Source organism: Macrotis lagotis, chromosome 2, assembly GCF_037893015.1.
Source record: "Macrotis lagotis isolate mMagLag1 chromosome 2, bilby.v1.9.chrom.fasta, whole genome shotgun sequence".
NCBI classification, from domain to species: domain Eukaryota; kingdom Metazoa; phylum Chordata; class Mammalia; order Peramelemorphia; family Peramelidae; genus Macrotis; species Macrotis lagotis.
The window spans coordinates 197,871,548-197,897,059 of NC_133659.1; the positions used below are offsets into that span (position 1 = coordinate 197,871,548).

The following is a 25,512-nucleotide window of genomic DNA, read 5'->3' on the forward strand; positions in this document are numbered from 1 at the left end:
CAGTAATTCCCTAGAGCAACAAAATCATAAATTCAACACAAATAAATCAGACACAAAGGGAAGGGATCTCTAGCTCACTATCAATGAAGTAATCCTAATACACATCTTTTCTTTTGAGTACTAAAAGCATATAAGCACATGCTTCTCATAAGATGCGGCTCCTACTATCATATTAAGTATTAGAGAATCCTACACTGCTACAACTAATTATCTAGAAACTAAAGATAAGGGATAGGTCTACTTACCTATTTCCATTTTAACCTCCAGTCTACCAGGTCGAAGAAGAGCCTCATCTATCAGATCAGGTCTGTTGGTCATTCCTGGGCACATAAGTTAAAATAAATACAATGACAAGTTATCAGAGATATGTAATTAATAAACAAATTCTTTTACTGATGCCTTAAGAACTTTATTCTCCTGAAAAGTGAAATGTACATTTTATAAGTGTCAACTAAAAAGCAAAACTTGTAAGTCAAGCACTTTCTCAAGTGACTACAGATTAAGTAGTAATTCACTCCCCCTCTTCCCCACCAATAAGACAATACAGCAAGAACCTAGAGATGTTTATAACCAATTCTACACCCCGCAAATAATTACAAGTAACTCAATAAAGCAATTCCCAAACTGTTCTAGAATTCTAGGGCCTTTTCTCAATTTCAGCATGTTTGGACACTTTGCTTTTCTCTTTACTATCTATTACAGAAGGCAATGAACCATTATTATTATTTATTATTATTATTTTAATTTTCTGTTTTTCACTTAAAACTTTTTAAACACTTCAAGTGTTTACAGAGTAGTTTTTTCCTATAACTTCCCTCAAAATTATATAAACCATTCCTTACTGGGTGGCAACTTGCTTAAACACACAACTCAACCCAAACTCAATTTCCATTCCTTATATTACCATTGAGATTAGACATGAACACTATCATCAAATTTTCAACTTTGATAAACAAATTAAGATTTTTCTATTAACATGTATACACACACACACACACACACACACACACACACACACATAAAACCTGATGCATGTGTTTTTTTAGGATTTATTTGAACATACCAATGACTAAGATGTTGTTTAGTTGCTCCACGCCATCAATTTTAGACAATAGCTGGTTGACAACAGTGTCATGAACTCCTGTGCTTCCAGCCATGCTCCCTCTCTGCTTACATATGGCATCAATTTCATCAAAGATGATGATGTGCAAACCACTGTTAGTGCCAAGCTATTAGAGTGGGAAAAGAATCAAGTTATTGCTATATATTACAAAACAACCAGTCTATCTGTATTCTCTTGTCTGCTTACAAAAATGTGGGAAGCAATTCTAATGTGTACACATGGTTCCTGCCCTTAGGTAGCTAATAGTCTGAAGGACAAGACAGGAAACATGGATGTTTTAATCAACATAAATGTTTTCTTAAAACACTTAAAAAAATTTGGGGCTGCTAGGTGGCGCAGTGGATAGAGCACCCACCAACCCTGGAGTCAAAAGTACCTGAGTTCAAATCCGGCCTCAGACACTTAATAATTACCTAGCTGTGTGGCCTTGGGCAAGCCACTTAACCCCGTTTGCCTTGCAAAAACCTTAAAAAAAACACTTAAAAAATTAAATGATGGAACTATAGAGATTTGATAGATGTGATAGGATTCAGGGCTGTGTTAGGTTATTAGGAATAAATTAGGAAGTTGAAACTAAATGGATGGAAGAGATTTAATTTAATAGAAAAAGATATATAGAAGCACTTGAATGAAGCTTTGGAGACAACTGGGATCCATAAAGGACTTATAGATTTTACTAACCAGTTTGGTGTATAAATTAGAATAATGTCAGGGTAGATCTAGTTGGTAAAGACAAGAATTTTTATTTGTTACAGAGGAAACTGATGAAAGATTTGGAATAGAGGGTTGATCAAAACTTCTAATGCATATATAGAAGATGATTTTTAATAATACACAAGCAAAATCAGCAGGGAGAGAGGTTCCAGTTAGTGAGACAAAGGTGACTGTGTTAAATGTGATACTAAATTACACCTGAATAACATTTCTTAAAGTGGTGATGATTGAAAAGGAACAGTGTTGCATCTCCATAGATAAAAAGAACATTTGTTAAGTGCTTACTATGAAATAAACAAGGTATTAAATGCTGGCAATAAAAAAAAGAGAAAATATAAGATCATTCCTACTTTCAGGGAGTTCCAAATGGGGAAGATGAAACATCAAAGGGAGCTAAAAAGCATCAGGATGGGGCAAAGGAAGGTAACCAAGATAGGCAAGGTAGGCTAATGGCAAGGTCAAACAGTTTGGTTAGCAAGTTAAACAGCAGGCCCATTCCAGAGCAGGTTTGATTTTACTTAAAAGGCTTAAGGAAAATGATGAAGTTTGATCTTGCTATGTTCAATCTGAAATTTCAGGTGAACAACTGATTGGAAAAGTCCTCTAGAGGTCAAGAAATAAAATGCTAGACAAAAAGGAAGAATGAGATTATGAGAATGTCTGCTCTGTTGAGTCACAGGAATAAAATGAGGAAGATTCTGAGACAGAACTTGTTGTGGATCTAGTGAGGAAGCACAGAAAAGAAGATCTAAAAAAAATGATAGTGATGAAGCTACCATGTAAGTAGAAGTAGTTCCAGTCCAGAACTTTATGACTTGAAAGACACTATTCTGATCCCTAAAAGGAACCAGACTCTAGACAATTAATTTTATGTAAAAATGGATCATACAATCCACAGTTGTTGTACTGTCGTTCTTCTTTAGGTCAGTAGTCCTCAGTGTTGCTTCTTTTTTTTTTTTTTTTTTTTTTGGTTTTTGCAAGGCAAACGGGGTTAAGTGGCTTGCCTAAGGCCACACAGCTAGGTAATTATTAAGTGTCTGAGACCAGATTTTAACCCAGGTACTCCTGACTCCAAGGCTGGTGCTTTATCCACTGCGCCACCCCCCCCCCCCCACCTAGCCACCCCTCTCAGTGTTGATTCTAAGATCTTTTTGGTATTTACAGGATTTAGAGCTGGAAAAGACCTTAGAGATAGTTAGGCCAATCTTCTGATTTTATAGATGAAGAAGCTAAGGATATGAGGAGATTAAATGACCTGTCTAGGGTTGCCAAGCAGTTAAGTAGAAGGGATCAAGGTCTGAATTCCAGATTTTCAACTTTGACTTTCTATATTCTATTCTAATGTGCTGCACATAATGCTGACTCTAAAGCTTTACTACTGAGGTAGTTTGAAATTTTATAAATAAAACTATTTTCTCCAAAGCTGTTCTTTTCACAATTATATTTGTAAATGATTTGCAAACCTATTTACACTTGGAAAAATTATACTCATTTTTCAACTTCCAAGACTAAATAGAAAGATTTTGTCAATTGTGCAAAAAGATTGGAAAGAAGAACGTGAAGCTTTAATCTCAGTTCTGTCAAGGTATTTCTGTACAGTAAGGCTTATTTTAAGTAATCTTTAAATTTTGCATAAATTAAATACATATAAAAGCAGTGAAAAATATCATCAAACATCTTTCATCAATACCATATATTTTGCACAACACCAAAAAGGAGTTATGTCTAATTTTTTCTTTTCATTGTGTCTTATGTTACCACTATGGCTTCCTTCTCAATCCAACCTCAAAACTTATCTGGGTACACCATGAAAACAAAGACAATGAGAATACTATGTTCAAATAAACTATCACCCTGGCAATCTGCTGTGAATATAATTCATTACAACTCTGACCTTTTCAGCTCCCTGCTAATCTCATGACTTGTCATCAGAATGTTTCTTCCAAAAGTCAGTGTAACTTCTATTTTTACAGGTGTGTTACGTCAAAGGAAGGCAAGTTCACAGAAATAGTACTTATTGCAAAACATTAGGAACTAGATTAAGGAGATGTCAAAATTAATGTTCATAGATTAATACAGTTGAATTAGCAATAAAGTCATTCCTTAAGTGTTTAAATCCTTCTAAGACTATCCTGTTCAATCCACTGGCTTCTAGCTCTCTTCTTGTCATCTGAAAAAATCTTTCCCCATAGAAACAAATCTGATGCTACTGAGCCCTTGGCAACAGCCTTCTGAAGAGACTGTTCTATATTTAGCTAGTTTGACCTATTTGCTATTCTTCATCTCCTTCAGCCTAGACTGTCAAGAATCACAGAGGTGATGCTTTTCTTTATTCACTGCCCTGCCCCCAACCTACTGCATGGAGTCATTAGCTGAGTGTGTTGAGCCATTTCTGAATGTATAGGAAGAGAGAAATTATATCTGAAAAGAATGGTTATGATCAATTTTTATCTAAAATTCCTTTACCAGGACCCATATGTACAAAATATATATACCAGCAAATTTTTATTGTAACAAAGAACTGCAAAGAAAGAAGATAACCATCAGTTGTAGAACAGATTTATAGCGGCAGCTAGGTGGCACAGTGGATAGAGCATCGGCCCTGGAGTCAGGAGGACCTGAGTTCAAATCTGGCTTCAGACACTTAATAATTAGCTGTATGACCTTGGGGAAGTCACTTAACTCCACTGCCTTGAAAAAAAGAGAATAGATTTACAAATGATGATATATAAATATAAAGGAATATTATTGCATTTTCATCATTTTTGATGAAAATTCAGAAAAACGGGATCAGGTCTGCTCTAATTGATGTGGAGTAAAATGTGTTGAATCAAGAGGATAATTTATATAAATTGACTATAACTCAGTAAAGGGAAACAACTGTAGAAAAATTAAGAATTCTGATCAATGTAATGATCAATGATTGCTTTAGAAGCTCTCCAGGAAGAGAGGTAAAAGACTATAAACTGCATGCTGAGATATGGTCAATGTGTGTTTGATTTGAATGACTGCATTTATTTGTTACAAGAGAGGATTGCTTTTTGGTGAAGGAGATATCTGAGGGCAGTATAAAAGGAAACAGTGAGAACTAATAAGTGATACTAAAAAAGAAGTAATGGAGGATGAATAATTTATTTAAAAATACGAAGTAGAGAGCAAAAGGAAGTTCAGGTGAGGAGGACACAGACAAGTAGAGTAGTGTTGGAACTTCCATGTTCAGTATGAAATATACTTTTTAAAAAACAAGCTACAAGTAGTGGAAAGTCAAAATAAAGTGTGCTTTGTACAATATACAAAGTGCTTCTTTGTAAAGTTTATGAAAATTTTTAAAAATAATTGGCCAACTCAGTTTTAACTGCATGTGAATTTAGACACAGAACAAGAAAGTGATCTATACAGCCAAATGGAAACATTCACAATTTAGATTTGATAAAATGCTTCGTTTTTGAGTTATTTTCCCAATCCTTAAAAAAAATGAAACCTCATGGTCATGAGGTTTCATTCAAAGTAAAGTAGCACTTGAGATGCTTAAAAATTTTTTTAAAAATAATACAAATCTATTGGTTGTGGGATTTCCTGGGAATTTAAGTTAACTAAACCCTGGAATTAAGGATTTAACCTTCACTGGTAAAAACCTATATCACAGTCCCCCAATGCTGATGCTTGTTTGGACTCATAACTCTAGGAGTGGCCTCACCTTGAGGCATAGAAGAACAAAACCCCTTTCCAAAGGGGAAGAAATCTCTAATAGTCATCATGTATAAACTAGAATGTGAAAATGAAAAATGAAAAAATAAGATAGACTGCCTAGAAACTTTTCATAGTGGTCTTCAAATATTTGAAGCATTACGAGGGGAACAATAACAAGTTATTTTATTCTTAGTTATCTTAATCTTATTGAAGTTATCTATTTTTTATTGAAAGGAGGAACAAGAATAGTAAATGATATTAATACAATTCAGTGGATGATGTTGTTTAAATAGATTTCATTTTTAAGTTCTAAATTAAGTTGTTTTTGAACTTAGTCCAAATACTTGTCAGATACTTGATGACCCAGTTCACTTTCATGTTATCAAATTTCTACCTATGAACCTTAATGCATACATTTATAAATATGTGTGTGTGTGTGTGTACAGATTCTCACAAGCTAGGTTTTTCTGTATTTTAAAGAATACATAGAGCAGCTAGGTGGCATAGGGAATAGAGCACCAGCCCTGGAATTGGGAAGATCTGAATTCAAATTTGGTCTCAGACACTTAATTACCTAGCTCTGTGACCTTGGGCAAGTCACTTAATCCCCACTGTCTTGACAAAAACAACAGTAGCAAAAAAAAGATATATATGTGTATATATATATATAAATATATATATTTAGGACTTTGGGAATAGGGTATCAAACTACAATGTAGACACCTAAAAGTCCCTAAGACACTTTTACTCATCTGTTTTTGGATTCTGATTGCTCAGTGGCCAAAGGCATGTACATATCTGTTCATATAATGTAAATACCCTTAATTTCTAAATGATAAAACTATCTGTAAATTATGGATTAAATAAATCTTATTTGCATGTTATACTAAAATATAAAGATTATAAAATAACAATTTTCCCTATCATACATCTTAATTTTCCTTTACAATTTAAATTACAAGCAGACTTTTTATTAACTTTTATTATTTAATGTTTACATTACCCTCCTCTGCTCTTCTTCAGCATCAGCAAAGAGTTTACGAATATTTGCCTCTGATTCCCCAACATATTTGTTAAGAATTTCTGGCCCATTGACGACCTTGGGTTCTCTCGCATTCAGCATCTTGCCAATCTGTCGAGCCAAAAGGGTCTTACCACAGCCCGGGGGCCCATATAACAGAATACCTTTCACATGTTTGCAACCTAAAGAAGAAGCAGTAAAGTCTCAGATAAATGGATTAAAATTCAAAAGGAATCTATATTGAGCATTCAGATAGTGAAACATTTTTCTTCACCCTTCAAGCTCATTTCAGGTTAGGCAATATTATTTAACATGTTCAGCACAAAAAAACAAGTGTGGCAGAGAAAAAAATTTAATACAAATACTTATTGTAGAAAGAATTCATAAGTTAATCCTACAAAATTCTCATGCCAATGGAATGAAACTATATATAAAACAATTTACTCAATTAGCATCTTCAGAACACAGTTCTATCCATGAGAATGCCTACATGGTTTAAATGTCTATGAAGAGAATATCATTAACTATTTTCACTATTCTTCAATGTAGGAGGAAGATAATTATGTTTTAGGCAATTTAATTAAGACATATAGACTAGATATGGAAGGAACAGCTTGTTCAGTCACTCATTTATTTGAAAATAGAATATACCTAAGTGGATGGTTGGAAGGCATTCCATAAGAAAGATTCATTCATATACAACTATGGAATATGAGAATCAGAAGGAAATTCAAAAGTCCTCTAATCTAACTTCTTCATTCTATAGATGAGCAAACTAGGGGTCATAAAAATAAAGAGTTTTGCCCAACTTCACTCAGCTTAGTAAAATAAGGACTCAAAATCCAGACCTCCTGAGTTTCAATCCCCTTTCCATTACCCCCATAATGCCCTGTGGGAAAAAACTGGACAAATTACTTTGTAGTTTCCCAAATTTTCTAAGCTAGTGTTCAATGTTCAATGAGTGAGTGGTGCACCATCTCTCAGACAACTGACTTCACTACAGTAACAAACAGAAGTCAAAATTCCACTCCAGTAAAATTTGGTTATTTGTGGGCAAGTTCCAATAAACACCTGAAAAGTCACAGTGTCACCACTATTATTTGATGAGCCATACAGCACAGTTCCTAACAGATTTACACCATAGGATCTGGAGTGACCAACCGAATTCTATGAGGTCCTTTTACTCATGGTCAGATCCACTTTTCAAGAAAACTACCATAGCCATTTTAGTCACAGCACTTATAGCCAGTATTTATCCATCCAAATTTCTCCTCAACATTTGGCACCCTATATCACACTTGTCCTCTTTTCTTTCCTTAGCCTTGGAGATTTTGCACAGTTCTTGGTAGTCTCATTTAAGACTCCTTTTCCAAATCTCAATTGTTTCTCAAGGCTCAAGATCACTATCCTCAACCTGGAGCCCCATTATTCCTCCTTTTCCATGTTCTGAAAGAGTCAACTCAAGTGAATTCACATTCCTTAGTTTTTACTACTCATTTCACAATTAATCACATACTAACAATCTGGCTCCAAAGTATTTTTTTTCTTTACTTCCTATTTCTCCCCTTCATATACTTTATGATTTGAGCAGTAGGATGGTGTAGAAGAAAGAGTGCTAGGTTTGGAGTCAGGGAATCAGGGCTCTACTTCTATTTGTGCTACTTTTTACCTTGTGACCCTAGACAAACTTTATCTTCTTTAAGTTTCATTCTCTTCATCTTCAAAATGCAAGAAGTTTAGAATAGGGTATTCCTAAGATCTCTTTCTAGCTTTAAATCTTATGATCTGATGAAAATAGCATTTTATCAATTATGTATGATAATACCATATTCTATAACCAGAATGTTCTCTAACTTCTCCAACAAATCTCTGCCTGTTTAACTTTTTCACAAGAAATAATTAAAATAACTCACACAGGTAACCTTTGAAACTTTTCCTGATCTTTCAGCTCTATTCTTGGAGTTCTTATAAAATATTCTTTGTATCTCTAGCATTTTGCATTGTTTTTCTATGAATGTCTTACTTCTCTTGCTAGAGACTCTAGGCTCCATGCAGGAAGAATGGATTTTATTTATCCTTGTAAATCCCCTAGCACCCAGGATAATGCTTTGTATACAGCAGGTATTTAAATTAATTTCCTTATACTTTCATTTTTAATTGGTTTTTAAGTTTTGAGTCCTAAACTTTTTCCCCTAAGACATAATGAAAATTTAGCCTTCTAAATACATTGGAATTTTATTGTTGGCAAATTTGGCATAGGATGCTCTTGGATTATATTTATAAAGTTCTGTTACCAAGATGCTGAAATAATTTCATATTTATGCCACATTTTTCTAATTCCCTCTAACACAAAGCAGAGAGAATGCAATGAACTCCCTTTTAAAAATAATTAAGAAATATCTGCAAATACCACCTAAACATACACACATACAAGCATACATGCCACAAGATGTAAAGTACTTATTACATCTATAGACAAATTAATTTACATATGTATACAATGTTTTTTTTTAAAAATACAATTAAGTTAAAAAAAATCAGCATTCTGTACCAGTGCTGGATTGGACTGTCAAAAAGTTATACTCTTTTTAGTACTGACATATAACAACACAGGCACATAATATCTTAGAAATCATCAAATTCAACTTCAACTTATATGAGGAAGCCTGAAGAGTTGAATACACTGCCCAAGATGTTCACAGTAAGTTAATGGCACATCAGAGAGAGAAAACTCTGGATTTCTGACTCTTCTTCTTTCTACATTTAGCAAGCAAAAAACAAATTGTTCTCTATGTAAAAATGAAGTGATATCTATCTATCTATCTATCTATCTATCTATCTATCTATCTATCTATTAGAACAAGCATATATGAAGATTCTTCATGTTTATCTCTATAATAGTATTCACCTTATTAATAAAGAATACTTAAACTAGGACTTTTTAAAAATTATTTTTAAGGAGCTGATCTGTTAAAGAAGGAAGACTATCTTTACATTTAAGTCACTACCAAAGATGTCCACAAGTTATAAGGGGTGCAGTTAATGTTTTCAAGGCACAAAAGCTATTAATTGATATCATTTATTTGATGTCTTTTTTAATTTTAGTAAGGAATGTTACTTAACAAATGGATTCTTATGCCACCATTCACATTTAAATTTTAGGAAAAATAAGCAATGTACAAATGTTGATTTACTTAATCTTTTAACAGGATCTTGATATCCAAGCAGGTGAATTAAAGACTAGGATTAGATTTTTTCCCAATGATTTGTAAGAGATCCATGCCCCAATTATCCTCTCTCAGGTCTTGGACATTCCTGAGTCATACTAAGGATTGTACAAACCTCCTCTCCCCATTCATATTGCTGTAGTGAAAATAATTCCTCTCCACTTGTTCTCAACTTGTTTCTCCTGTTTCTTCCACAAAAAGTTTTGAGTGTTTTTCATCTTCATTTTCAAGCCCTTCCCATCTCTTCTCCTGCCTTTCTAACCTATATAATTAAGAAATATAGTGGGTTTGTGGTATAATCAAATACACTACCAGAACATTTATTTCCTCAACTCCCTCCCCCACAAAAAAAAACCCAAATGGTTTTCAGTTGGTTAGTTTTCTTATCTAATTTGCTTTTGTTAGTAATGGCTATAGACAGAAGAATAGTACATTCTGATTAGCTACACTAATCAAGTTTGCCATGAAATAGGGAATTCAAAATGGTAGCTAATAAAATAATAATTTTGGAATTTAAACTTCTACTTACATTTGAATATTGAGATGATTAAATGATCTAGGAATTCACATTTCTTACAAGATAATCCATATTCTGAAGCTCCTACTTAGGAGAAGCTATAAAGCTATCTTGTGACCTGATAGGTAAGCCTGTGTAGCTCAGTCAAGCTTTTTTTGAGTTATAGGTTATATCCTGGTTTAATAAAGAGTGTGTATACACACACAGACACAGACATAGACACATACACCATAGACACAGACACAGACACACACACACACAAACAAACCCATTTAGGAGTCAAAAGTTCTCACATCTCGAGAGGTCCAGAACTTTGTATAGGCCCTCAACACTGTTCACCTAGGCCACAATAGCTTTCTAATTGGCCTCCCTGAACTCAACTCATGGCAAAATGGTATTCCAAAAAGCACAAATTTCCCTTTACGTTCCCTTGCTCAAGAAATTTCAGTGGTTCCCCACTGCATCCAGGAAAAACCCCAAACTCTTCTGTTTAGCATCTGAAGTTCTTCACAATCTGGCTCCAGGCTTTCTTTCCACAATGACTAAATTACATATAACTCTCTTACAAACTCTACATTCCAGTCACTGCGTCATCTCCAGTCATCTGGATCTATATCTTGCCACTAGTCCCAGATGGCTCTGGAGGGAAGAGTGAGGCTGGTGATTGTGCACAGACCTGCCTCAGTTAAATCTATTTTCACTTACAAATCACCACATCATCTTCCTGATGTTAATTATGGTCTTCTTTGAGAAGGTAGGACAAAAGATAACTCCTAAGTAGTAGTTGCCCTCCTGAAATTCTCCAGTTCCATTTGGGCAATGGTCAGTAGATCCATCCAATCTTTCCTTCCTTCTTCTCTCCCTCCCTACTCTCCCTCTGTCCACAAAGGGAAACTTATCTTTACCTGCAGGTACTATGCACAAAAGAATATGAATTTTAATCATAGATACCTGTCAAGATATCTTGGGAGTTTATGGGTTTGATTTCTTTTTAAAGGATCATGTATTAAACTGAAATCACTCTAGCTCTTTTTGACTGGCCAACAATAGGTCCCAGTCCAAGTCTAATTTGGTCATTGTTTGGGTTCTTATGGCTAACAGTTAGTGTAAACGACAAATATTTCTGTTATGGTCAGAAACCCTGAGCATCTTCATTTTCCCCATTACCAACTTGTTTTGGAGGGTTTTGTTTTTTGTTTTTTATTAGGTTAAATTGACTAGACCATTCTTAGGCTTATTTATATGTAGCCTCAATTACTGAATGGACATTGCTTCAGACAATCTTAGCTTTAAAAGGTCAATGACTCCCATTTCATCCAGGGCCATTTCTAGTCATACCGATTTATATCTTTCTAATGGACCCAGCCAGCTCTGAAGGGAAGAGTAAGGTTGATGACTTTGCACAGCCTTCCCTCCCTTCAATACAATTCACTTGCAACTCCTGACATCACCTTCCTGATGTCATGGTCCTCTTGGAGAAAGAAAGATAAACAGCATTCTAGTCAAAGTGTCCTCCTTGCTATTCCCCAAACATGAGACATGATTTTCTTCCATGCCTGAATGTCCTCCTTCCTCAACATTTTTTCCTTTATGAAATCCCTAAGGCTCATGCCTGAATGTCCTCCTTCCTCAACTTTTTTTCCTTTATGAAATCCCTAAGGCTCAGATCTAGTGTCACCTCCTTTTCCTTCAATAGACCTTTCTTGATGACTCCAATTATTAGTGCCACAATCCCTTCACACCCAAGAATGTTTTTCTGCAATATAATTTAAGTCCCTCAAAAGGAGAGGTTATACATTTTTGGTTTTATGTCCATAACACTTAGCATAATGCTTGTGATGTAGCAGGCCTTTAATAAATGCCTTTTTAACTGACTGACTAAACAATGTAATAAAACCATGGTGATATCAACTAAAAACTTAAGTGAGCAATACTCAACAAAACAATTTATTATAATGCTGATTTCTCCCAAAAAGTAGAATACTCACAACATCTGATTATAATGAGGCTTTTAACTTCTAAAGCTATACTGTATGAAATTCAACAGAACTGAAAAACAATATTTGTGAGCAGATACCAGATAGCCGAATGCTAATTAATACTGCAATAGGAAAAAAAATTCAGGGAAATCATGTTAATATCACAGAATCTCAGAATTAGTGATCACCTACCTACCCCACTGATCACCTACTCCAACTAATACCTAAAGAGAATTTCCAGAAATAACAAACCCAGGCAGTGGGTTTGAACTGCTGTTGATCAGCTTTGGGGTAAAGAAGTGTTCCCTACTAGATAACCTAAATTGTCTCTTCAACTACATTGTTCCTAGCTCTGTCCTCTGGGGCCAGAAAGAATGAATTGAACTCTTTTTTCCCCAGGACATCCCTTCAAATTCTTGGTGATGACTATCTTGTCTCAATTTCATATGAAATCTCAAAAGAATAAAAAATACCCCTTTTAAGATAAATTTATTAAGCTACATGCCTTTCCCAAATCAATCCACATCCTTCAACATTTTCCCTATACAGTGAAGCCCTGCTCTGGCTGCTGGAAATACAACAAAAACAGAACAATCTCTACCCTACAGGAGCTTTCATTTAAGGGTTCATTCTAATAGTGGACACTTTGCAGGTTTTTTGATTCCCAGATTAATATTATTGATGGATTTCTCCCTCAGATTTTCATATCTTGCCATGCTCCTCCCAGGTAAGTTGGGAAATATTATACCATATACTATGAACAACAACAAAAAAACCAGAAAGTATTTTCAGAGAGGATGTATCCTACTTTAATGGCGTTCATTTGTGATATAGACTGTCTGTTTCTTTTTTTTATAGGGTTTGGTTTTTTTTGCAAGGCAATGGGGTTAAGTGGCTTGCCCAAGGCCACACAGCTAGGTAATTATTAAGTGACTGAGGCCGGATTTGAACTCAAGTACTCCTGACTCCAGGGCTGGTGCTCTATCTACTGCACCACCTAGCCACCCTACTGCACCACCTAGCTGCCCTCTGTTTCTTTTTTAAAGGAGTTATTCACTTGTGCAGTTTTATTCTCTAAAAGTATTCTATTATACCTACATCACCATAGACAATCCTCTGCCTCCCTAAGCATAAGAAAAATAGGCATTGTATGCTATTTTTCCTTTCTTCTATCTTCCTCTCTCAGAAGTGTCATACAAATCTTCTCCAGTCTAAAAAAAAATTAAGTCAGTTCTACCATAATGCCTTTTTTGAGAATAGAAATTCATTGCAACAAAATTGATATATTAGATAACATCTTTAGCAAAAGGCCAGTTCTGAGTTGGCCTATGCACAATTTCTTATGTGAGAAAGAGTGACAATGCAGAAAAGTGCACCACTTCATAATAACACTAAAGCTGCAACCTTTTCAACCACCATTTCTACAAGCAAATTCTGGGTCTTTGTTAAGGGAAAGAAGCATATTTATTGTATGGCTTCTAGTGCAGAAGGAGATGCTCCTTTTTTGGAGGGCTGACTCACTTTCCACTTTTCTCCACAGATTAAGCTCTTCAAACTGGAGTTTTGGACCTGCCCAACTTGTCTAAGACATAGTCAGACAGTCTGAGGGACTCAGGATGCAGGACAAGCAGCTGCCAGAGGCTGCATAGGGCTGGTGGTCATGGAATCTGACACTATTTACTGCAACATTTTTTATATTTCTTAATCATTTAGCATATATAAAACTGTGCTATCATTTTCTATTTAAGTAGAAAGACAAAGCATAATGGCTTTGTCTAATTTTAAACCCTTGTTAAATAAATCACTTACAGATGAAGTTTTTATAGACACAAGTTATTATTATGTGATTTTGCATAGTGCAATGCTGTTTGGGAATCTACAAATCGAGTTAAAACAGAACTAACTATATAACCATTTAGACACCTAGGGAATACAATCTCTAGAAAGAATTATGAAAAGCTTTAATTAATATACCTATATGCACCTTACAATTATGAGGGTCTAATCCTCTATATATAATGATGTGACTTAGCTCATCACCTCTGGAGAAAGTGGACCTATTTAACATTTACTACATTCCAGTACTTCAGTTAAGTGTGATCTTGTCCTTTTACTATTTCATAGATAACATTGCTTCACTTCTATAATAAAAAGCATAATGCTTCTTATTTGCAATCTTTCAAAGAAACATTTTAAAAAACAACAAGCTTGCATTTGTTAAGCTCTTCTTGGGAGGAAAAACATTAAATCTGTTCTGTTTTCATAAGAGATGTTATCTGGGGGAATTAAAAATTTGAAAATTTGTCAGTCAATTTTCAGGCATCCAAAAGGGAAAAAATTGGGGCAAACATTAATTTCATGTAAGAATGAACAGGATGATAATAAATTAGAAGTGATCTCTGTCAAATTAGTGTCAGAATAAGGAGCGCTAAATTCATTTTGTGGGCAACATGAGCTAGGTAGGATAAGTGTGAAGTGGAATTTGAATGATGACTGATGCTTAAAGGGGAATCCCAAGCACAGCTACCAGATGAAATGCAGACAGATCCACCATGTTCACAGATGAGACAGCCTATCCAAAAGCTACTGACAAGTCAAGACATATTCAAACAAAACAGGTTTATAGTTTTCCCCTACAGATATGCAAAAAATGGATTTGAATACTGAGTTTTATGTAATGCATGCACCTGCACAAAGTGCAATCATAACACAGGGTAGTCTTTCCAATGCCAATTCCCTTCTTGAGAGGATGACTGATTCCAACTGCTCTAGATTACTCTTAATTTTATTCTTAATAAAATGTCTGACTATTGTCTTTATGAAGCCAATCCCCTCTCACATTTTTGTATCCTTTATGAAATGATCATGTTTTATATGTATTAAGGTGTCTTTATAAATCTCTTCTACTCTACCTGAGAACTCAGGGTCTAGAGAGTCAGTGGATTATGTCCACATGTTTTTATATAGCCTCACAAGCTAAAAATAGTTTTTATGTTTTTAAACAAAGTTTTATTGTACTTTAAAATACAATGTAAATGCAAATGGTTTCATTCTTAACTCCCAGCTGAACAAAAATGGGGGGGATGGACTGAATTCGGCCCTCAGGTTTTAGGTTTTTTATCCTTGTTCTGGAGGATGATTTCTATCATCTCACAAATTAGGTAGTTTCTTCTCTGCTTTGAAATGCTGACATAAAAACTGTTAGCCATCTGAGCTTTTGCCGAGTATAAGTATTATTCTCCTTCATGATCAATCTACAAGAAAGGAAATATGAAAGACCAAGATCACAACTCTACCACTCTTGAGCAGACAGGTCTTTTATCACCAGCCTCTAGGCATCATTTTGTCTAGTAGGGACTTGCAGGAACTCCAACTCTAAAATGCCAGGAGCATTTTATGTTGAAGTAAGATAATGAAAAAGTTCCTGATACCTTGAACACCCAGGATTTTCTTATAAATTCCCACCTGGCCAAACAGCTGTATAAGGGCATCTGTCACCTGACTGGTCTATATCCAAGTAATACTGTTGAGATTTAATATAGATCATTTCATTAGATAGTCTAGAACTAAAGATGGGGTATGTGTACCAACTCTCCAAACTAATCTTTGCTGACACTCCCACCCTTTACACTCCCTTGTAGGGTGTTGCCTGGTATGTCAGAAATTCTTGATGACAAACATCACGCATCTACTATAGCAGGTCCTGCCTTGCTGCCACCTGGCAACATGTACCTTTTTAAATTTAAGACCTTTAAAAGTCTGAAGTTTTCTCATTCTTTTTTGCTTTCTTCCCACAATTTTGTTTATTCCCCAAAACAAATCTGGTTTGCCTGTTATATAATTTACTAATTTCTTTTTCCTACCTAGAAAGTCCATTCCATCTTTTTTTTGCCAAATCATATTTATTTCTCCTCCTCAAAACTCATCCAAGAAAACTTCCTAAAATGTAGACTAAGATTTTAGTCGCAACTTAGCATTTTCATAACATTCATTTCTATGTCACTTTATAGTTTATAAAGGACTTTCTCTACAAAAACCTTCTAAAAGAAACAGTACCAGTAATTTGTACCCTATATAGTTAAGTATTCCTAAAGATTCATATATATATATATATATATATATATATATATATACATATATAGATAGATAGATAGATAGATAGATGGATTTTACCAATATAAATGGTAACTTGCTTGAGGACAAGTACTGCATGCCTTTCTATTTCTTTAATTATTGCTCATAATAATGAAGAACTAATTAATTTTATGTTCAGGGCAGTTACTCAATAACCATGGCTTGGTGAACTAAGTGGGAATATAGCAAAGAAGGTTGTTGTAACACTCTAGGCATAATCTATAAGCACAATAAAATATATAGAAATCAAGGCATGGTGTAAAAAAAATTGGCAGGAAATTAAAACATCTCTTAGCTACCTCCTCGCACCTCTCAGATTGGTCAATATGACTAGAAAGGAAAATGATCAATGTTGGAGGAAAACTAGGACACTAATGAATTGTTGGTGGAGTTGTGAACAAATCCAAATCTTTCTGGAGAGCAATCTGGAATTATGCCTAAAGGGCAATAAAAATGTGCAGACCCTCTGATCCAGAACTACCACTACTTGGTCTATTATCCTGAAGAGATCATGAAAAGGGCAAAAATCCCACATGGACATAGAAGCTCTTTTTGTAGTGGCAAAGAATTGGAAAACAAGGGGATAACTATCAACTGTGAAATGGTTAAAGAAATTGCAGTATATGTATGTGATGGAACACTATTGTTTTATAAGAAATTATGAGGGATGGGATTTCAGAAAAGTGTGGAAAGGCTTGCATGAATTGATGGTGAGTGAAATGAGTAGAACCAGAAGATTAGACACTTTAACAACAACATGAGGTGATAATCAACCTTGGATGGACTTCTTTCAGTGATACAATAATCAAAGATAATTTTAATAGACTTGTGATACCATCCATATTCAGAGAAGAAACTATGGAATTTGGATGAAGACCAAAGTTTATTATCTTCAATCTTTAAAACTTGACTTCTGCATTGTCATTTTTTCTCTCTATCTCTCTCTTTCTTCTGTTCTCCCACAACATGTCTATATTGATCTATGTTTAGTATTATTATAAATATAGAGTTTATATCAGATTGCTTTCTGTTGGGGAGAGGGAAGAGGAAAGGGAGGGAGAAAAACTGCAAAACTCAAAACCCTGCTTAAAAAAAAAGGTTGGTTAAAAACTACCATTGCATGTAGTTGGAAAAACGAATAAAAAAAAATTCAAATAAAAAGAATTGGCAGGGAATTGGGACTAGGGAAGGAAAACCAGAGAAACAAGAAGTAAAAATCAACACAATCAACTTTAATTTTAGGGATGAACTGCTGAGGGTAACTGGAAAGGGATTTCTGCTTTTGATAGGAGATGGTAAGTTTAATAAATACTCATTCAAATGAATGATATAAATTTAGGACAAATTGTTTTATACATAGCAGAATATCTAATTAAAGATAATGGAGAAATCTAGAGATACAACCTGATAAATGATAACATAATTTGAAATTTATATTAAGGAGATCAACAATAATTTTAAGTTGAATGAATGTCAAATATTTAATGAGAGGGTGAGAAGTGAAGATGTAGATTTCAGTAATTATCTATTTATTGAGGGCAGTCGAAACTATTTTAAAAGGTAAAATGTTCAGTGATAGTGTTAAGAACAAAGAGGAGACCTAGCAGCAAAGAAGTAGTCAGGAATGTGAAGTGAGGAAAAAAACATAGAAGACAATAAATAGTAAATATGCATTTATTAAGCATATACTATACGCCAGACACTGCTTAGTGCTAGGGATACATATAAGAAAAAGCTAGTTCCTACTACCTTAAAAGGGATTATAATCTAGTGAGGGAAAATAATATAGAAAAGAAAACTGAAAGGGAGAGGCTTAAGGGGTAGGCATGGGAGCATGATATTTGGGGAATTGAAACCAAGCTTAGCATTGATGAAAAAGTTATCTGGAACGTTCTGAATCCTTTTAAGAGAAAACTTTGCCATTTTGGGTTTTTTTTTAATAAGGCAATGGGGTTAAGTGACTTGCCCAAGGTCACACATAGGTAATTATTAAGTGTCTGAGGCTGGATTAGACCTCAGGTCCTCCTGACTCCAGGGCTGGTGCTCTGTCCACTGCACTACCTAGCTGCCCCTAAGGGAAAAAACTCTGAGAGGTATTTATCCCTCTGCTATCCAGGTTTCCAATCAATCAATCAATTAGAAGAGTGAAACATATCAAGAATGAAGAGTTTCAAATGAAAGGGATAGTAAAGAGTATCAATTAGAGCTGGGAAATTAAAAAGGATAAGAAACAAGAGGTTTCTTTAAAAGGAGTTCACTATTGAAAGATCTACAGCAAACTCTAATGTGTTTAAGGAGAAAGTGTAGAGAATGGAGAGTAATAGGAATATTTATAATTAAAAAGTTTAACAAAATAGGGGAGGATTGTTCTGTTGAAGGGTAGTAGACTTGGCTTTGATCTTTATAGCCTCAGCACCAAGCACAGTGCCTTGCCCATAGTAGGTATTTAATAAATGTTAGCTGAGCTCACTACATGGAAAGTCTAATTCTATTTAGTCAAAAGAAAAGGAAGCAATTAGGAGAGAAAGACTTAAAAATTCTGAGAAGTAGAAGACAGAAAAATATGGGATCAAAAGTTCAACGAGTTAGTACAAAGTCTATAAAATCTACTGTATTAGCCACCATATCTTCTCCTTCTGGAAAACATCATTCAACAAACATCACTGTGCACCATTATGGGTCAGGCAGCTTGCCGAGAGTGGGGGATACAAAAAGAGGCCTTCAAGGAACTCATGATCAACTTGAGGAGACAACAGGTAAATGTATACAAAGTAAACTATATAAAGGAAAAAATAGGAGAGAAATAACAAAGGGAAGGCACGAAAATCAAGAACAGCTGGAAACAGTTAAAATGGAGGATTTTAGGTAGGCGTTAAAAGAAGCAGAAGGGTCAGTAGACAGAAGAGGAAGAACATTCCAGGCATGGAGGAGAGCCAGGGAATATGTCCAAAGAGTCCAGAAAGCCAATGTCATAGGACTGAAGAATCCATGTAAGGCATAAGAAGACTAGAAAAATTGGATCCTGGTGGCTATATGAAGGATGCATTGGAGTCTTGAGAGACCTGAGGCTGACAGAGGCATTAGTCCAGGCACGAGACAGCCTGCCCCAGAGTGGTGACAGCAACAGAGGAGAGAAGGGGGAGTATTAATTAGAGAGCTGCTGCAAAGGTGAAATCAATGGGCCTTGCAGCAGATTGCAGATTGGATATGAGGAGTGAGAGAGAGTGAGAAACAGTGAGAAATCCAGGTTAACTTCTAGTTTCTGAACCTGAAAAACAGATAGGATGCTATTAGTGATGGGAGTGAGGGTTTAGTGAGAAAATTAATGAATTCTTTTTTAGACATACTGAGTATAAAATGGCTCCTGGATATCCAATTTAAGAAGTCTGAAAGCCAAGTGGAGATGTAAGATTGTCAGCAGAAAGACTGGGGCATGATAGGAAATCTGAGAAAAAAATCAGCATAGAGAAAATAATAAAATTGATGGGAGCTGATGAGATCACTGAAGTAGTATGGAGGGAGAAGACAAGAGTATCCAGGACATCCCTGGGAGTCACTTCTGGTTGGAGGGCATGATCTAGATCCAACAAAGGACATAGAGAAGGAGTGATAAGGTAGAAGAAGAATCAGCAGAGATTGGTACTCCAGAAATCTAAAGAGAAAAAATATCAAGTAGAAGGAAAGACAGGCTGTGTCAAAGACTGCAGAAAGGTTTGGGAATGAGGACTGAGAAAAGGCCACTGCATTTGGCATCTAAGAGATCACTGGTGACTTTGGAAAGAGCAGTTTTAATAAAATAAGATTGTGAGCTAGAATTTTAAAGGTTAAGAAGACAGTGGGAAGAGAGAAAGTGGAGGCATCTATTTAGAAAATTTTTTGAGTTTGGTTACAAAGGGCAGAATAGATATAGGACAATAGTGGGGATAAAAAGTTCAAGTGAGGGTTTTTGCAGAATTTTTTTCGATATGATCTTCTCTATTCTTTTTTCTCTTTGAAGGGTTTTAAAAAGTAATAATCCTTACTAGAAGAGAATTTTCAAAAATGTACCCTATTGGGAATTGGGGTGGGGAGAGAAAGGTTTGAATACAAGGGAAGATATCAACAATATCTCTGTTCCCCCTTAGGAGAAAAAGGTATAGGGGCAGCTAGGTGGCACAGTGAATAGAGCACCGGCCCTGGACTCAGGAGTACCTGAGTTCAAATCCAGCCTCAGACACTTAATAATAATTACCTAGCTGTGTGGCCTTGGGCAAGTCACTTATCCCCATTGCCTTGCAAAAAACCTAAAAAAATAAAAATGAAAAGGTATAAAAGTATGCAACCAATAACATGCAGAGGATCAAGGTTTTGCTCCTACTTGCTAAGGAAGTACCTCAACCCCAAAGATATATAACTTCTCATATTTTATAAAGAAGATGTTAAAGACAGTAGAGGCAACATGGTATTATGGGAATAGTTATAGGTTTGGAATCAGGAAGAACTGAATTTAAATCTCAATTCTGACATCATCTTTGTAACTGTGGGCAAGTCATTTAATTTTTATATGCTTTGGGTTATTTCAAAACTGACAATATCATATTCATTCTTTAACAAGTTAATACTTAGATGTTTGGCTGGCTACCATATCACACTCTGGCTTATTTGAAAATGTCATAGGTCTTTAGAGAAGAGGGGAATCTTAAAGATCATCTAACCTAATAAAAGATTCTTACATAAACTGGAAGATAAGAAATGAAACCAGAAAGTCAAAATACACTGAGAAATGTTTAAAAAAAAATCATTGCCAAGAAATGGGTAAATAGAAGACTATAACAACAGAGGAAAAGGAAAAAAGAATTCTGGACTGCTAAATTTACAGAGATGAGTCTCTTAAAATGGAGGATGAATCACTATAACCTAAGCGCCAAGCCCCATCATAATATAGGTTCCACAAATAGAAGAAATACTGTTATGTTCCAGAAGAAAGGGAACATTATGGTGCATGATGAGGATGTGTGTAGACTTAACATGAAAAAACAAAACAGAAGCATGGTCTTCCTAACATGGTATGACACAATGCCTGCTGAAATTCAGCAATCCAACTGCTACTATTTCTGCAGAATAACATGTCAACAAATTATATACTTAAAAGAAATCTGGAAAGCATCTCCAGAGGTTTTGACATTTTTGATAGAAAATTGATTAACTTGAGCACACAGGTAATATATTTCTTTCTTCTTTGACTTGATGGGCTTCATCAGGGCTATGGCAAATAAAAAAAGCACTGATGGGATTAACGGAAGTGGAGAAAAGGATTTTCACTGATAATGAAATGAGGTCTCAGGACAGTAAGATGAAATGAAATGTTAAGTTGTGATTTGAGAAAGGATGGGGTGGGGTGAAAGGGGAAAAGAGGGGGAAACAAATGAGCCAGCACAGAGATAAAGCATACCAACCAGGATTCAGCTTCAAATGGAAGACTCAAAGAATGTAGTAGGGAACATAGCAGAGAGCAGGCCTGAAGAAGATTAGGAGATAGAATTATGTCAGGAAGGTATCTAATGGGTCATAAAATAGGTCACAGACAAGCTGCTTCACAAAATGAACTCATGGGAATAGAAAACAACTCACATTTCTAGAATATTTTAAAGTTTGAAAACTATTTTATATTCTTTTTCTCACTTAATCTCTACAACAATCCTGTAAAGTTAATCATTACTACTATCCAATTTACAGATGAAGAAACTGAGAGCCTGTCCAAAGTCACTGGGTTAGTAAATGTCTGAGCTGGGCTTCAAAATCAGATCTACTTGCTTCTGAGTTCAATTTTGCCACTAAGTCCAGACAGGATCACGAAGGAGAAAGTATAAAAAGGAAAGACTGAGCCTGGGGAAAATCTCCACCTAGGGGAAGACAAAGTAGATGATAAACCAGCAAATGAGACTGAAAAGGGCTAAAGAGGTAAAAGAAAAAGCAGAAGAGATAAAGTCCCTGAAAACAAGGGAGAAGAGTTATTAGAAGGGACAGATCAAAGGTGTCAGAAAAAGTGACAGAAATGTTAAAAGGAATTAAGGACTAAGAAAAGGGAATTGAATTTAACAGTCAAGACAACATTAGCAACCTTAGGAGAAAACAATTACAGTAGAGTTATAGGGTCAGCAATCAGATTACAAAGGGTTGTAGACAACTCTACCCAAGAGTTAAGCAGAGAAAAGCAGGGCAACCCTCCCAGGATACTTAAGTGAAAGCATTTTAAGTAGAGGGAAGGGACTATTGGCTTTTTTCCCCCACTTTCTTTTATCCCCAAGGCTTAGCACATAATAAGCACTTAAAATATATTTGTTAACTAACTGAATAGCAGCAATGGGAGGAGTCAATAGAAAGGAACATACAGAAAATGAGAGGAGTGAACCCAGATAGACTCAAAAGCACAAATAGAAAGGCTGGCACTGGAAAGCAGAAAGTTTACTTTGTCTTCTGAGTCTAGAACACTGGAAAAGGGGATAGCTAAAGAAAGGATCTGAGGTATGGATCAAGAGAGATAAGGGAGACCTGCATTGCTTGATCCAAGAAAGTGCTCCAGAAATTAAGAGTTGGTTAGGATTGACTACTGGGGCAGAGCCAAGAGGGCAGCTTCAAACTGGCATGCTCTGGAGCCTTTCCCTAAATGAAGCCACCACACAGACATCCAAGTTGCAGATTCTACCAAAAAAAAAAAAAGACAAGATCCAAATAAGTTTTCAAGAGTACTACCAATCAAAATTCCAAAAAATTACTTTAATGAGCTAAAAAAAATTGTAAGTAAATTCATATGGAGAAATAAAAAGTCAAGAATTTCCAGGAACTTAATGAAAAAAAGTGCAAAAGAAGGGGGTTTAGCCCTACCTGATCTAAAATTATATTATAGTGGGGCGGCTAGGTGGCGCAGTGGATAGAGCACCGGCCCTGGAGTCAGGAGTACCTGAGTTCAAATCCGGTCTCAGACACTTAATAATTACCTAGCTGTGTGGCCTTGGGGCAAGCCACTTAACCCCATTGCCTTGCAAAAACCTAAAAAAAAATAAAAATAAAAAAAAAATAAAATTATATTATAAAGCATCAGTCATCAAAACAGAGTGGTGGACCAGTGGAATAGACTAGGTGCAAAAGCAGGAGACGATTATAGTAATCTGCTGTTTGATAAACCCAAAGACTCCAGCTATTCAGATAAAAACACTCTTTGATAAAAACTGCAGGGAAAATTGGAAGTGAGTATGGAAGAAACTTGGATTAGACCAACACCTAACACCCTTTACCAAGATAAGATTCAAATGGTTACAGGATTTAGCCATAAAAAAACAATACTATAAGGAAATTAGAAGATCAAGGACTAGTTTACCTGTCAGATCTATGGAAAGGGGAGCAGTTTATGACTAAGGAAGAGTTGGAGAACATCACCAAAAACCAACTAGATGATTTCGATTACATTAAATTAAAAAGCTTTTGCACAGATAAAACCACTGTAACCAAGACCAAAAGAAATGTAGTAAATTGGGAAACAATCTTTACAACTAATGCTTCTGACAAAGGACTCGTTTCTAAAAATATACAGAGAACTGAGCCATATTTTTAAAACAAAAAGCCATTCCCCAATTGACAAATGGTCAAAGGATATGCAAAGGTAATTTACAGATGAGGAGATCAAAGCAATCCATAGCCACATGAAAAATTGCTCTAAATCATTACTTATTAGAGAAATGCAAATAAAAGCTTCTCTGAGGTACTACCTCACACCTCTCAGACTGGCCAATGTGACCAGAAAGGATAATGATCATTGCTGGAAGGATTGTGGGAAATCTGGGACACTATTACACTGTTGGTGGAGTTGTGCACTCATCCAACCTTTCTGGAGAGAAATCTGGAATTACACCCAAAGGGCAACAAAAGTGTGCATACCTTTTGACCTAGCAATACCACTACTAGGTCTATACCCTGAAGAGATTATGAAAAAGGTTAAAAACATCACTTGTACAAAAGTATTTATAGCAGCCCTGTTTGTGGTGGCAAAGAATTGGAAATCATGTAAATGTCCTTCAATTGGGGAATTGCTTAGCAAACTGTGGTATATGTATGTCACGGAACACTATTGTTCTATTAGAAACCAGGAGGGAAGGGAATTCAGGGAAGCATGGAGGGATTTGCAGGGATGCTGAGTGAGATGAGCAGAACCAGACAAACACCGTACGCCCTAACAGCAGCATGGGAGTGATGATCAACCTTGAAGGACTTGCTCATTCCATCAGTGCAACAACCAGGAACAATTTTGGGCTGTCTGCAAAGGAGAGTGCCATCTGTATCCAGATAAAGAGCTGTGGAGTTTGAACAAAGTTCAAGGACTATTCCCTTTAATTTAGGGAAAAAACCAGATATCTTATTGTCTGATCTTGTTATGTCTTAGACTTTTTGTCTTTTCATTAAGGATATGATTGCTTTCTCATCACACCCAGTTTGTATCAATGTACAACATGTAAACAAAGTAAAGACTGACATTGCTTTCCGTGAGGGGGGTGGGGGAAGGGAAATAAGATGGGGGGGATTGTAAAACTCAAATAATATCTTTAATAAAAAAAAGAAGTTTTCAAGAGTAGACATTGTAGAGGATCTTCAGTGAAGGGGGGGGGGGGAGGGAAGTAAGCTCAGGAAGCAGGAGAGTGGGAAAGCCAGCAGGAGACTTTTAGCCCCAATGCAGTACAGGTCCAAGTCCCAACAGCTTGACAACAGCACAGATCCTGGCAGATAGATAGCAAGTCAGCAGGGAGGGTTCCAACCCCAAACAAAGTCTGAACTGGGAACACTGGGACAAAAGAGAGGACTGGGTTAGGAACAAACCACTGCATAGGCAGAACCTGGACATAAAAGGGGAAACAAACCTCTGCAAAGGCAAGACCTGGACTGCATGGGCAACATCTTGGCCAGCGATAAGCCAGGGATCAGACCCCAACCCCAGCATAAAAAGCTTGGAACTATGCTCCCTATACCCCAGGAGAAGAACTCAAACATTAAAGACAAGCAAAAAAGCTAAGAGTGTTCACTATATAAAGCTACTATGCAGATAAAGATGATAACAATGCCACCTCAGAAGAAAGCAG

At 35.8% G+C, this 25,512-nt stretch overlaps 1 protein-coding gene across 1 annotated transcript in view; it reads right to left on the minus strand.

Annotated features, from left to right (window-relative positions):
• NSF (N-ethylmaleimide sensitive factor, vesicle fusing ATPase) overlaps nt 1-25,512 on the minus strand; it is a 205,881-nt gene that overhangs the window by 102,186 nt on the left and 78,183 nt on the right. The window contains exons 9-11 of the mRNA XM_074224391.1: nt 6,531-6,730; nt 1,064-1,229; nt 246-320 (exon numbers count right to left, since the gene is read on the minus strand). Of these exons, the coding sequence (XP_074080492.1) occupies nt 246-320; nt 1,064-1,229; nt 6,531-6,730 (441 nt within the window). The remainder of the gene's footprint in view (nt 1-245; nt 321-1,063; nt 1,230-6,530; nt 6,731-25,512) is intronic.